Raw genomic sequence first — 12,979 nt, 5'->3', positions numbered from 1 at the left:
CCCCCACACCCTCCCCGTCTCCCGCACACCCTCCCCGTCTCCCGCACACCCTCCCCGTCTCCCCCCCCAGTCTTCCCCACACCCCCCCAGTCTTCCCCACACCCCCCCAGTCTTCCCCACACCCTCTCAGTCTCCCCCACACCACTTCCCCCCCCCCCCCACACATTCCCTGTCTTTCCCACACCCACCCGGTCTCCCCCACACCCTCCCCGTCTCCCGCACACCCACCCGGTCTCCCCCACACCCTCCCCGTCTCCCCCACACCCACCCGGTCTCCCCCACACCCACCCGGTCTCCCCCACACCCACCCGGTCTCCGCCACACCCTCCCCGTCTCCCCCACACCCACCCAGTCTCCCCCACACCCTCCCCGTCTCCCCCACACCCTCCCCCACTCCCACCTGGTCTCCCTCACTCCCTCCCCTCCTCCAGTCTCTGTGTTCCGCCTCCCTGGAGGCCGGCAGGTGGTTTGGGAATGCCGCCGTCCCTTTTACTGCCCATGTTTGCCCAGCGGAAGAAGTTGCACTGTGACGCTGGGTTTGACACAGAGCCCTCAGGGTGCGCACAGATATAGAACTGCCTGCCCTGGCTAGGCCCAGGCTTCCTGACCGTGCGCAGCAGACAAGGCTCCTGGTGCCCCGAACAGTTTGGGGGGGGAGGCAGACCTTTCAACAATGACTTCCAAAAGGCAGCTCCCGAGCGATTCTGCTGCGTGAGTGCCGGAGTCTCCTCTTTAACGCCCTCGCCCTGGGCTTGCTGGTGATGAGGGGTCAGGTGAGGGCGGCCCAGGTCATCATGTGTCTCCAACGCTGAAGCAGGCTTGAAAAACCGCAGCAGACTCGCCGCGTGGCGAGGGTGACTTGTGCTGCTCTTCCCCTTCTCGCTCAGTGATCCTTTCCCACTCCGCGGTCTATCCAGCTTAGCTTTCTTTATTTGGAGATCGACCAATGGTTGCGAGTTCTGCTCAAGCTCGGGATAATTCCGGAGCTCAGAGCTGATTTCTTTATTCTGAACATTTACCAGGAATTGGGGCAGTTTTTGCTGGAAGCCAGCGAATTCTGGCAAGTATTTGGTGCAAAGTGCGGGACATTTACCTGCTGGCACACAGGAGGCCTTTAGAAAGGCTTTGACTGGACAGTGATCTGACCCGTCCACCTCTGGCATCAGGATACAGTCTTGCAGTTCAGTTTCTGCCAGGGATTTATTAACAAAGATGTAATCGATCCTTGTCCCATAGTTTGTTTTGCGAGCTCCCGTGCTCGTTCTCCAGCAGGTGTAAGCGTCTCTTTCCGTTGGATGGAATAGTCGGAAGGCGTCCACGAAGAGCCCATGGCCTCTTGCACGTCTCGTTCCCGGTCCAGGCTCCGGATCAGAATCTGGACTCACCTCATCTGACTGCAACAGGCCAGAGGAGCTGCACAGGAACCCGTTCATCCACACACGGTCTGGGTGCCTGACAAAACATTCCTGCCGGCAACAAGAGTCAGGTTATATAACTGACAGAGGAAAGACCGGACAGCGAACAGGAAACACCAGACAGTGAACAGGAAACACCAGACAGCGAACAGGAAACACCAGACAGCGGACAGGAAACACCAGACAGCGAACAGGAAACACCAGACAGTCAACAGGAAACACCAGACAGCGAACAGGAAACACCAGACAGCGGACAGGAAACACCAGACAGCAAACAGGAAACACCAGACAGCAAACAGGAAACACCAGACAGTGAACAGGAAACACCAGACAGTGAACAGGAAACACCAGACAGCGAACAGGAAACACCAGACAGCGAACAGGAAACACCAGACAGCGAACAGGAAACTCCAGACAGCGAACAGGAAACTCCAGACAGCGAACAGGAAACTCCAGACAGCGAACAGGAAACACCAGACAGCGGACAGGAAACACCAGACAGCGAACAGGAAACACCAGACAGTGAACAGGAAACTCCAGACAGCGAACAGGAAACACCAGACAGCGAACAGGAAACACCAGACAGCGAACAGGAAACACCAGACAGTGAACAGGAAACACCAGACAGCGAACAGGAAACACCAGACAGTGAACAGGAAACACCAGACAGCGAACAGGAAACACCAGACAGTGAACAGGAAACTCCAGACAGCGAACAGGAAACACCAGGCAGCGAACAGGAAACTCCAGACAGTGAACAGGAAACACCAGACAGCGAACAGGAAACACCAGACAGGAAACACCAGACAGGAAACACCAGACAGCGGACAGGAAACACCAGACAGCGGACAGGAAACACCAGACAGCGAACAGGAAACACCAGACAGTGAACAGGAAACACCAGACAGCGAACAGGAAACACCAGACAGTGAACAGGAAACACCAGACAGTGAACAGGAAACTCCAGACAGCAAACAGGAAACACCAGACAGGAAACACCAGACAGGAAACACCAGACAGCGGACAGGAAACACCAGACAGCGGACAGGAAACACCAGACAGTGAACAGGAAACACCAGACAGCGAACAGGAAACACCAGACAGTGAACAGGAAACACCAGACAGCGAACAGGAAACACCAGACAGCGAACAGGAAACACCAGACAGCGGACAGGAAACACCAGACAGTGAACAGGAAACACCAGACAGTGAACAGGAAACTCCAGACAGGAAACACCAGACAGCGGACAGGAAACACCAGACAGCGAACAGGAAACACCAGACAGCGAACAGGAAACACCAGACAGCGAACAGGAAACACCAGACAGCAAACAGGAAACACCAGACAGCAAACAGGAAACACCAGACGGTGAACAGGAAACACCGGACAGTGAACAGGAAACACCAGACAGCAAACAGGAAACACCAGACGGTGAACAGGAAACACCGGACAGCGGACAGGAAACACCAGACAGCAAACAGGAAACACCAGACAGGAAACACCAGACAGTGAACAGGAAACACCAGACAGCGGACAGGAAACACCAGACAGCAAACAGGAAACACCAGACGGTGAACAGGAAACACCGGACAGTGAACAGGAAACACCAGACAGCAAACAGGAAACACCAGACGGTGAACAGGAAACACCAGACAGCGGACAGGAAACACCAGACAGCGGACAGGAAACACCGGACAGCAAACAGGAAACACCAGACGGTGAACAGGAAACACCGGACAGTGAACAGGAAACACCGGACAGTGAACAGGAAACACCAGACAGCGAACAGGAAACACCAGACAGTGAACAGGAAACACCAGACAGCGGACAGGAAACACCAGACAGGAAACACCAGACAGCGGACAGGAAACACCAGACGGTGAACAGGAAACACCAGACGGTGAACAGGAAACACCAGACAGCGAACAGGAAACACCAGACAGCGAACAGGAAACACCAGACGGTGAACAGGAAACACCAGACAGCGAACAGGAAACACCAGACAGCGAACAGGAAACACCAGACAGGAAACACCGGACAGTGAACAGGAAACACCAGACAGTGAACAGGAAACACCAGACAGCGAACAGGAAACACCAGACAGCGGACAGGAAACACCGGACAGTGAACAGGAAACACCAGACAGCGGACAGGAAACACCAGACAGCGGACAGGAAACACCAGACAGCGAACAGGAAACACCAGACAGCGGACAGGAAACACCAGACAGTGAACAGGAAACACCAGACAGCGGACAGGAAACACCGGACAGTGAACAGGAAACACCAGACAGCGAACAGGAAACACCAGACAGTGAACAGGAAACACCAGACAGCGGACAGGAAACACCAGACAGTGAACAGGAAACACCAGACAGCGGACAGGAAACACCAGACAGCAAACAGGAAACACCAGACGGTGAACAGGAAACACCAGACAGCGGACAGGAAACACCAGACAGTGAACAGGAAACACCAGACAGCGAACAGGAAACACCAGACAGCAAACAGGAAACACCAGACAGCAGACAGGAAACACCAGACAGTGAACAGGAAACACCAGACAGCGAACAGGAAACACCAGACAGTGAACAGGAAACACCAGACAGCGGACAGGAAACACCGGACATTGAACAGGAAACACCAGACAGCGGACAGGAAACACCAGACAGTGAACAGGAAACACCAGACAGCGAACAGGAAACACCAGACAGCGGACAGGAAACACCGGACATTGAACAGGAAACACCAGACAGTGAACAGGAAACACCAGACAGCGGACAGGAAACACCGGACAGCGAACAGGAAACACCAGACAGTGAACAGGAAACACCAGACAGCGGACAGGAAACACCGGACATTGAACAGGAAACACCAGACAGCGGACAGGAAACACCGGACAGCGAACAGGAAACACCGGACAGTGAACAGGAAACACCAGACAGTGAACAGGAAACACCAGACAGCGAACAGGAAACACCAGACAGTGAACAGGAAACACCAGACAGGAAACACCGGACAGTGAACAGGAAACACCAGACAGTGAACAGGAAACACCAGACAGCGGACAGGAAACACCAGACAGTGAACAGGAAACACCAGACAGCGAACAGGAAACACCGGACAGGAAACACCAGACAGCGGACAGGAAACACCAGACAGTGAACAGGAAACACCAGACAGCGGACAGGAAACACCGGACATTGAACAGGAAACACCAGACAGCGGACAGGAAACACCGGACAGCGAACAGGAAACACTAGACAGGAAACACCAGACAGCGAACAGGAAACTCCAGACAGTGAACAGGAAACGCCAGACAGGAAACACCAGACAGCGAACAGGAAACTCCAGACAGTGAACAGGAAACACCGGACAGGAAACACCAGACAGCGGACAGGAAACACCAGACAGGAAACACCAGACAGGAAACACCGGACAGGAAACACCGGACAGGAAACACCGGACAGGAAACACCAGACAGGAAACACCAGACAGGAAACACCAGACAGGAAACACCAGACAGGAAACACCAGACAGGAAACACCAGACAGGAAACACCAGACAGGAAACACCAGACAGGAAACACCAGACAGGAAACACCAGACAGGAAACTCCAGACAGGAAACTCCAGACAGTGGACAGGAAACACCAGACAGGAAACTCCAGACAGTGGACAGGAAACTCCAGACAGTGAACAGGAAACACCAGACAGGAAACTCCAGACAGGAAACTCCAGACAGGAAACTCCAGACAGGAAACTCCAGACAGGAAACTCCAGACAGGAAACTCCAGACAGTGGACAGGAAACACCAGACAGGAAACTCCAGACAGTGAACAGGAAACACCAGACAGGAAACACCAGACAGGAAACTCCAGACAGGAAACTCCAGACAGTGAACAGGAAACACCAGACAGGAAACACCAGACAGGAAACACCAGACAGCGGACAGGAAACACCAGACAGCGAACAGGAAACACCGGACAGGAAACACCAGACAGGAAACACCGGACAGGAAACACCAGACAGCGAACAGGAAACACCAGACAGGAAACTCCAGACAGCGAACAGGAAACTCCAGACAGCGGACAGGAAACACCAGACAGGAAACTCCAGACAGCGGACAGGAAACACCAGACAGTGAACAGGAAACACCAGACAGGAAACTCCAGACAGCGAACAGGAAACACCAGACAGGAAACTCCAGACAGTGGACAGGAAACACCAGACAGGAAACTCCAGACAGTGGACAGGAAACTCCAGACAGTGAACAGGAGACACCAGACAGGAAACTCCAGACAGTGAACAGGAAACACCAGACAGGAAACTCCAGACAGTGAACAGGAAACACCAGACAGGAAACTCCAGACAGGAAACTCCAGACAGCAGACAGGAAACTCCAGACAGCAGACAGGAAACTCCAGACAGCAGACAGGAAACACCAGACAGGAAACTCCAGACAGGAAACACCAGACAGCAGACAGGATACACCAGACAGGAAACTCCAGACAGGAGACACCAGACAGGAGACACCAGACAGGAAACACCAGACAGGAAACTCCAGACAGCGGACAGGAAACTCCAGACAGTGAACAGGAAACACCAGACAGGAAACTCCAGACAGTGAACAGGAAACTCCAGACAGCAGACAGGAAACTCCAGACAGCAGACAGGAAACTCCAGACAGGAAACTCTAGACAGCGGACAGGAAACACCAGACAGGAAACTCCAGACAGCGGACAGGAAACACCAGACAGGAAACTCCAGACAGCGGACAGGAAACACCAGACAGGAAACTCCAGACAGTGGACAGGAAACTCCAGACAGTGGACAGGAAACATCAGACAGGAAACTCCAGACAGCGGACAGGAAACACCAGACAGGAAACTCCAGACAGTGAACAGGAAACACCAGACAGGAAACTCCAGACAGTGGACAGGAAACTCCAGACAGTGGACAGGAAACATCAGACAGGAAACTCCAGACAGCGGACAGGAAACACCAGACAGGAAACTCCAGACAGGAAACTCCAGACAGCAGACAGGAAACTCCAGACAGTGGACAGGAAACATCAGACAGGAAACTCCAGACAGTGAACAGGAAACAGACGGTTAAAAGTTCTAGAAGTTGAGGGGTTAACATTTGTGACGTCCACTTACCAGGTCACCTGGTTGACAGTGATCGATGGGCTTATGTGCAGTGTTTATGTCTCCCAGAACAATCACATTTCTGCATCAGTAAGAAGCAATTTGTTAAATGCTGCAATTTACAAAACACAAGACCAGAAGCAGCAACATGATTAACCATTAATGCATCACACAAACTTGGTGAAGGGAAGGACAGGATTGGCAGCTAAACGCTCCGGGATTGAGATGTTTCAGGCGAGATAGAGGGGGGTTGGGGTGGGGGGGGAGTTGCATTACTGGTTAAGGCCTGATGGGATCTACCCATCAATACTGGGGGAGGCAAGCAAGGAACTTGCTGGGGCCTTGAGAGAAATGTTTGGATCCTCACTGGCTACAGATGATGTCCCGGAGGACTGCAGACTAGCCAATGTTGTTCCTTAGGGAAATTACTGGAGAAAATTCTTCGAGACAGGATCTACTCCAATTTGGAAGCAAGTGGAATTATTAGCGAGAGGCAGCACGGTTTTGTGAAGGGGAGGTCGTGTCTCACTAACTTGATAGAGTTTTTCGAGGAGGTCACTAAGATGATTGATGCAGGTAGGGCAGTGGATGTTGTCTATATGGACTTCAGTAAAACCTTTGACAAGGTCCCTCATGGCAGACTGGTACAAAAGGTGAAGTCACACGGGATCAGGGGTGAGCTGGGAAGATGGATACAGAACTGGCTAGGTCATAGAAGGCAGAGAGTAGCAATGGAAGGGTGCTTTTCTGATTGGAGGGCTGTGACTAGTGGTGTTCCGCAGGGATCAGTGCTGGGACCCTTGCTGTTTGTAATATATATAAATGATTTGGAGGAAAATGTTGCTGGTCTGATTAGTAAGTTTGCGGATGACACAAATTTCGATTTTGGCGTGAGAACAGCTGGTGAGTCAGTTTCAGCGGGAGCAGTGCGGAAGTGGCTGCTGGGAGGTAAGTCTGTCCTTTAAAAGCACTTGTCTTTGCAGGGGCAGGCCAGTCGATTTCGGCGTGAGAACAGCTGGTGAGTCAGTTTCAGCGGGAGCAGTGCGGAAGTGGCTGTTGGGAGGTAAGTCTGTCCTTTAAAAGCACTTGTCTTTGCAGGGACAGGCCAGTCGATTTCGGCGGGAGTGGAGCTGGCTGGTTAGTCAATTTCAGCAGGAGCTGAGAATTTTTTTTTTAAAATTAGTGTTTTAGGCGGGAACAGGAAGTCGACCCGCGGACGTCTGGGAAGACCCTCACCAATAAATTCTGGTGGAGAGGAAACCCGAGACACTACACGTGTAGTGTCTCCCACCCGCCCTCCTCCTCTAACCTAATAATAAAACCCATTGGTCTGAGGTAAGTACCATATTTTATTATATTATTATTATTTTTTATAAAAAATTTAATTTAGTTGTTAGCCAGATCTTGGTAGAAAGTTAGAGGAATGGCAGGGAAGGGAGTGCAATGTTCCTCCTGCAGGATGTTTGAGGTGAGGGATGCAGTTAGTGTCCCTGCTGATTTTACCTGCAGGAAGTGCTGCCATCTCCAGCTCCTCCAAGACCGAGTTAGGGAACTGGAGCTGGAGTTGGAAGAACTTCGGATCATTCGGGAGGCAGAAGGGGTCATAGATAGCAGCTTCAGGGAATTAGTTACACCAAAGATTGGAGATAGGTGGGTAACTGTAAGAGGGACTGGGAAAAAGCAGTCAGTGCAGGGATCCCCTGCGGTCGTTCCCCTGAGAAACAAGTATACCGCTTTGGATACTTGTGGGGGGGGGGACATACCAGGGGTAAGCCATGGGGTACGGGCCTCTGGCACGGTGTCTGTCCCTGTTGCTCAGAAGGGAAGGGGGGAGAGGAGCAGAGCATTAGTAATTGGGGACTCTATAGTCAGGGGCACAGATAGGAGATTTTGTGAGAGCGTGAGAGACTCACGTTTGGTATGTTGCCTCCCAGGTGCAAGGGTACGTGATGTCTCGGATCGTGTTTTCCGGGTCCTTAGGGGGAGGGGGAGCAGCCCCAAGTCGTGGTCCACATTGGCACTAACGACATAGGTAGGAAAGGGGACAAGGATGTCAGGCAGGCTTTCAGGGAGCTAGGATGGAAGCTCAGAACTAGAACAAACAGAGTTGTTATCTCTGGGTTGTTGCCCGTGCCACGTGATAGTGAGATGAGGAATAGGGAGAGAGAGCATTTAAACACGTGGCTACAGGGATGGTGCAGGCGGGAGGGATTCAGATTTCTGGATAACTGGGGCTCTTTCTGGGGAAGGTGGGACCTCTACAGACAGGATGGTCTACATCTGAACCTGAGGGGCACAAATATCCTGGGGGGGAGATTTGTTAGTGCTCTTTGGGGGGGTTTAAACTAATGCAGCAGGGGCATGGGAACCTGGATTGTAGTTTTAGGGTAAGGGAGAATGAGAGTATAGAGGTCAGGAGCACAGATTTGACGTCGCAGGAGGGGGCCAGTGTTCAGGTAGGTGGTTTGAAGTGTGTCTACTTCAATGCCAGGAGTATACGAAACAAGGTAGGGGAACTGGCAGCATGGGTTGGTACCTGGGACTTCGATGTTGTGGCCATTTCGGAGACATAGATAGAGCAGGGACAGGAATGGATGTTGCAGGTTCCGGGGTTTAGGTGTTTTAGTAAGCTCAGAGAAGGAGGCAAAAGAGGGGGAGGTGTGGCGCTGCTAGTCAAGAGCAGTATTACGGTGGCGGAGAGGATGCTAGATGGGGACTCTTCTTCCGAGGTAGTATGGGCTGAAGTTAGAAACAGGAAAGGAGAGGTCACCCTGTTGGGAGTTTTTTATAGGCCTCCTAATAGTTCTAGGGATGTAGAGGAAAGGATGGCGAAGATGATTCTGGATATGAGCGAAAGTAACAGGGTAGTTATTATGGGAGACTTTAACTTTCCAAATATTGACTGGAAAAGATATAGTTTGAGTACAATAGATGGGTTGTTTTTTGTACAGTGTGTGCAGGAGGGTTTCCTGAAACAATATGTTGACAGGCCAACAAGAGGCGAGGCCACGTTGGATTTGGTTTTGGGTAATGAACCAGGCCAGGTGTTGGATTTGGAGGTAGGAGAGCACTTTGGGGACAGTGACCACAATTCGGTGACGTTTACGTTAATGATGGAAAGGGATAAGTATACACCGCAGGGCAAGAGTTATAGCTGGGGGAAGGGCAATTATGATGCCATTAGACGTGACTTGGGGGGGATAAGGTGGAGAAGTAGGCTGCAAGTGTTGGGCACACTGAATAAGTGGGGCTTGTTCAAGGATCAGCTACTGCGTGTTCTTGATAAGTATGTACCGGTCAGACAGGGAGGAAGGCGTCGAGCGAGGGAACCGTGGTTTACCAAGGAAGTGGAATCTCTTGTTAAGAGGAAGAAGGAGGCCTATGTGAAGATGAGGTGTGAAGTTTCGGTTGGGGCGATGGATAGTTACAAGGTAGCGAGGAAGGATCTAAAGAGAGAGCTAAGACGAGCAAGGAGGGGACATGAGAAGTATTTGGCAGGAAGGATCAAGGAAAACCCAAAAGCTTTCTATAGATATGTCAGGAATAAGCGAATGACTAGGGAAAGAGTAGGACCAGTCAAGGACAGGGATGGGAAATTGTGTGTGGAGTCTGAAGAGATAGGCGAGATACTAAATGAATATTTTTCGTCAGTATTCACTCAGGAAAAAGATAATGTTGTGGAGGAGAATGCTGAGACCCAGGCTATTAGAATAGATGGTATTGAGGTACGTAGGGAAGAGGTGTTGGCAATTCTGGACAGGCTGAAAATAGATAAGTCCCCGGGACCTGATGGGATTTATCCTAGGATTCTCTGGGAGGCCAGGGAAGAGATTGCTGGACCTTTGGCTTTGATTTTTATGTCATCATTGGCTACAGGAATAGTGCCAGAGGACTGGAGGACAGCAAATGTGGTCCCTTTGTTCAAAAAGGGGAGCAGAGACAACCCCGGCAACTATAGACCAGTGAGCCTCACGTCTGTAGTGGGTAAAGTCTTGGAGGGGATTATAAGAGACAAGATTTATAATCATCTAGATAGGAATAATATGATCAGGGATAGTCAGCATGGCTTTGTGAATGCTAGGTCATGCCTCACAAACCTTATTGAGTTCTTTGAGAAGGTGACTGAACAGGTAGACGAGGGTAGAGCAGTTGATGTGGTGTATATGGATTTCAGCAAAGCGTTTGATAAGGTTCCCCACGGTAGGCTATTGCAAAAAATACGGAGGCTGGGGATTGAGGGTGATTTAGAGATGTGGATCAGAAATTGGCTAGCTGAAAGAAGACAGAGGGTGGTGGTTGATGGGAAATGTTCATAATGGAGTACAGTCACAAGTGGAGTACCACAAGGATCTGTTCTGAGGCCGTTGCTGTTTGTCATTTTTATCAATGACCTAGAGGAAGGCGCAGAAGGGTGGGTGAGTAAATTTGCAGACGATACTAAAGTCGGTGGTGTTGTCGATAGTGTGGAAGGATGTAGCAGGTTACAGAGGGATATAGATAAGCTGCAGAGCTGGGCTGAGAGGTGGCAAATGGAGTTTAATGTAGAGAAGTGTGAGGTGATTCACTTTGGAAGGAATAACAGGAATGCGGAATATTTGGCTAATGGTAAAGTTCTTGAAAGTGTGGATGAGCAGAGGGATCTGGGTGTCCATGTACATAGATCCCTGAAAGTTGCCACCCAGGTTGATAGGGTTGTGAAGAACGCCTATGGAATGTTGGCCTTTATTGGTAGAGGGATTGAGTTCCGGAGTCGGGAGGTCATGTTGCAGCTGTACAGAACTCTGGTACGGCCGCATTTGGAGTATTGTGTACAGTTCTGGTCACCGCATTATAGGAAGGACGTGGAGGCTTTGGAGCGGGTGCAGAGGAGATTTACCAGGATGTTGCCTGGTATGGAGGGAAAATCTTATGAGGAAAGGCTGATGGACTTGAGGTTGTTTTCGTTGGAGAGAAGAAGGTTAAGAGGAGACTTAATAGAGGCATACAAAATGATCAGGGGGTTGGATAGGGTGGACAGTGAGAGCCTTCTCCCGCGGATGGAAATGGCTGGCACGAGGGGACATAGCTTTAAACTGAGGGGTAATAGATATAGGACAGAGGTCAGAGGTAGGTTCTTTACGCAAAGAGTAGTGAGGCCGTGGAATGCCCTACCTGCTACAGTAGTGAACTCGCCAACATTGAGGGCATTTAAAAGTTTATTGGATAAACATATGGATGATAATGGCATAGTGTAGGTCAGATGGCTTTTGTTTCGGTGCAACATCGTGGGCCGAAGGGCCTGTACTGCGCTGTATTGTTCTATGTTCTATGTTCTAAAGGTTGGTGGAATTGCGGATAGCGATGTGGACTGTCAACAAAGAACAAAGAACAAAGAAACGTATAGCACAGGAACAGGCCCTTCGAACAGGCCCTTCGGCCCTCCAAGCCCGTGCCGACCATGCTGCCCGACTAAACTACAATCTTCTACACTTCCTGGGTCCGTATCCCTCTATTCCCATCCTATTCATGTATTTGTCAAGATGCCCCTTAAATGTCACTATCGTCCCTGCTCCCACCACCTCCTCCGGTAGCGAGTTCCAGGCACCCACTACCCTCTGCGTAAAAAACTTGCCTCGTACATCTACTCTAAACCTTGCCCCTCTCACCTTAAACCTATGCCCCCTAGTAATTGACCCCTCTACCCTGGGGAAAAGCCTCTGACTATCCACTCTCTCTATGCCCCTCATAATTTTGTAGACCTCTATCAGGTCGCCCCTCAACCTCCTTCGTTCCAGTGAGAACAAACCGAGTTTATTCAACCGCTCCTCATAGCTAATGCCCTCCATACCAGGCAACATTCTGGTAAATCTCTTCTGCACCCTCTCTAAAGCCTCCACATCCTTCTGGTAGTGTGGCGACCAGAATTGAACACTATACTCCAAATGTGGCCTAACTAAGGTTCTATACAGCTGCAACATGACTTGCCAATTCTTATACTCAATGCCCCGGCCAATGAAGGCAAGCATGCCGTATGCCTTCTTGACTACCTTCTCCACCTGTGTTGCCCCTTTCAGTGACCTGTGGACCTGTACTCCTAGATCTCTTTGACTTTCAATACTCTTGAGGGTTCTACCATTCACTGTATATTCACAACCTGCATTAGGCCTTCCAAAATGCATTATCTCACATTTGTCCAGATTAAACTCCATCTTCCATCTCTCCGCCCAAGTATCCAAACAATCTAAATCCTGCTGTATCCTCTGACAGTCCTCATCGTTATCCGCAATTCCACCAACCTTTGTCAGAGGATACAGCCGGATATAGATTGGTTGGGAGACTTGGGCGGAAAAGGTAGTCAAGAAGGCATACAGCAGGGCGGCACCAATGGTTAGCATTGCTGCCTATGGCGCTGAGGACCCGGGTTCAATCCCGGCTCT

General features: G+C 50.8%; 1 protein-coding gene across 1 annotated transcript in view; it reads right to left on the bottom strand.

Annotated features, from left to right (window-relative positions):
• Nucleotides 1-399: 399 nt before the first annotated feature.
• apex2 (APEX nuclease (apurinic/apyrimidinic endonuclease) 2) overlaps nt 400-12,979 on the bottom strand; it is a 43,073-nt gene continuing 30,493 nt past the window's right edge. Inside the window, exons 4-5 of the mRNA XM_072488989.1 lie at nt 6,576-6,645; nt 400-1,466 (exon numbers count right to left, since the gene is read on the bottom strand). Coding sequence (XP_072345090.1) covers nt 411-1,466; nt 6,576-6,645 — 1,126 coding nt within the window. The 3' untranslated portion in view covers nt 400-410. The remainder of the gene's footprint in view (nt 1,467-6,575; nt 6,646-12,979) is intronic.

The sequence above is a fragment of the Scyliorhinus torazame genome, chromosome 22, assembly GCF_047496885.1.
Source record: "Scyliorhinus torazame isolate Kashiwa2021f chromosome 22, sScyTor2.1, whole genome shotgun sequence".
Taxonomy (NCBI): domain Eukaryota; kingdom Metazoa; phylum Chordata; class Chondrichthyes; order Carcharhiniformes; family Scyliorhinidae; genus Scyliorhinus; species Scyliorhinus torazame.
The sequence above is the reverse complement of the archived record's forward strand: the minus strand, read 5'-3'. Positions and strand labels throughout refer to the sequence as shown.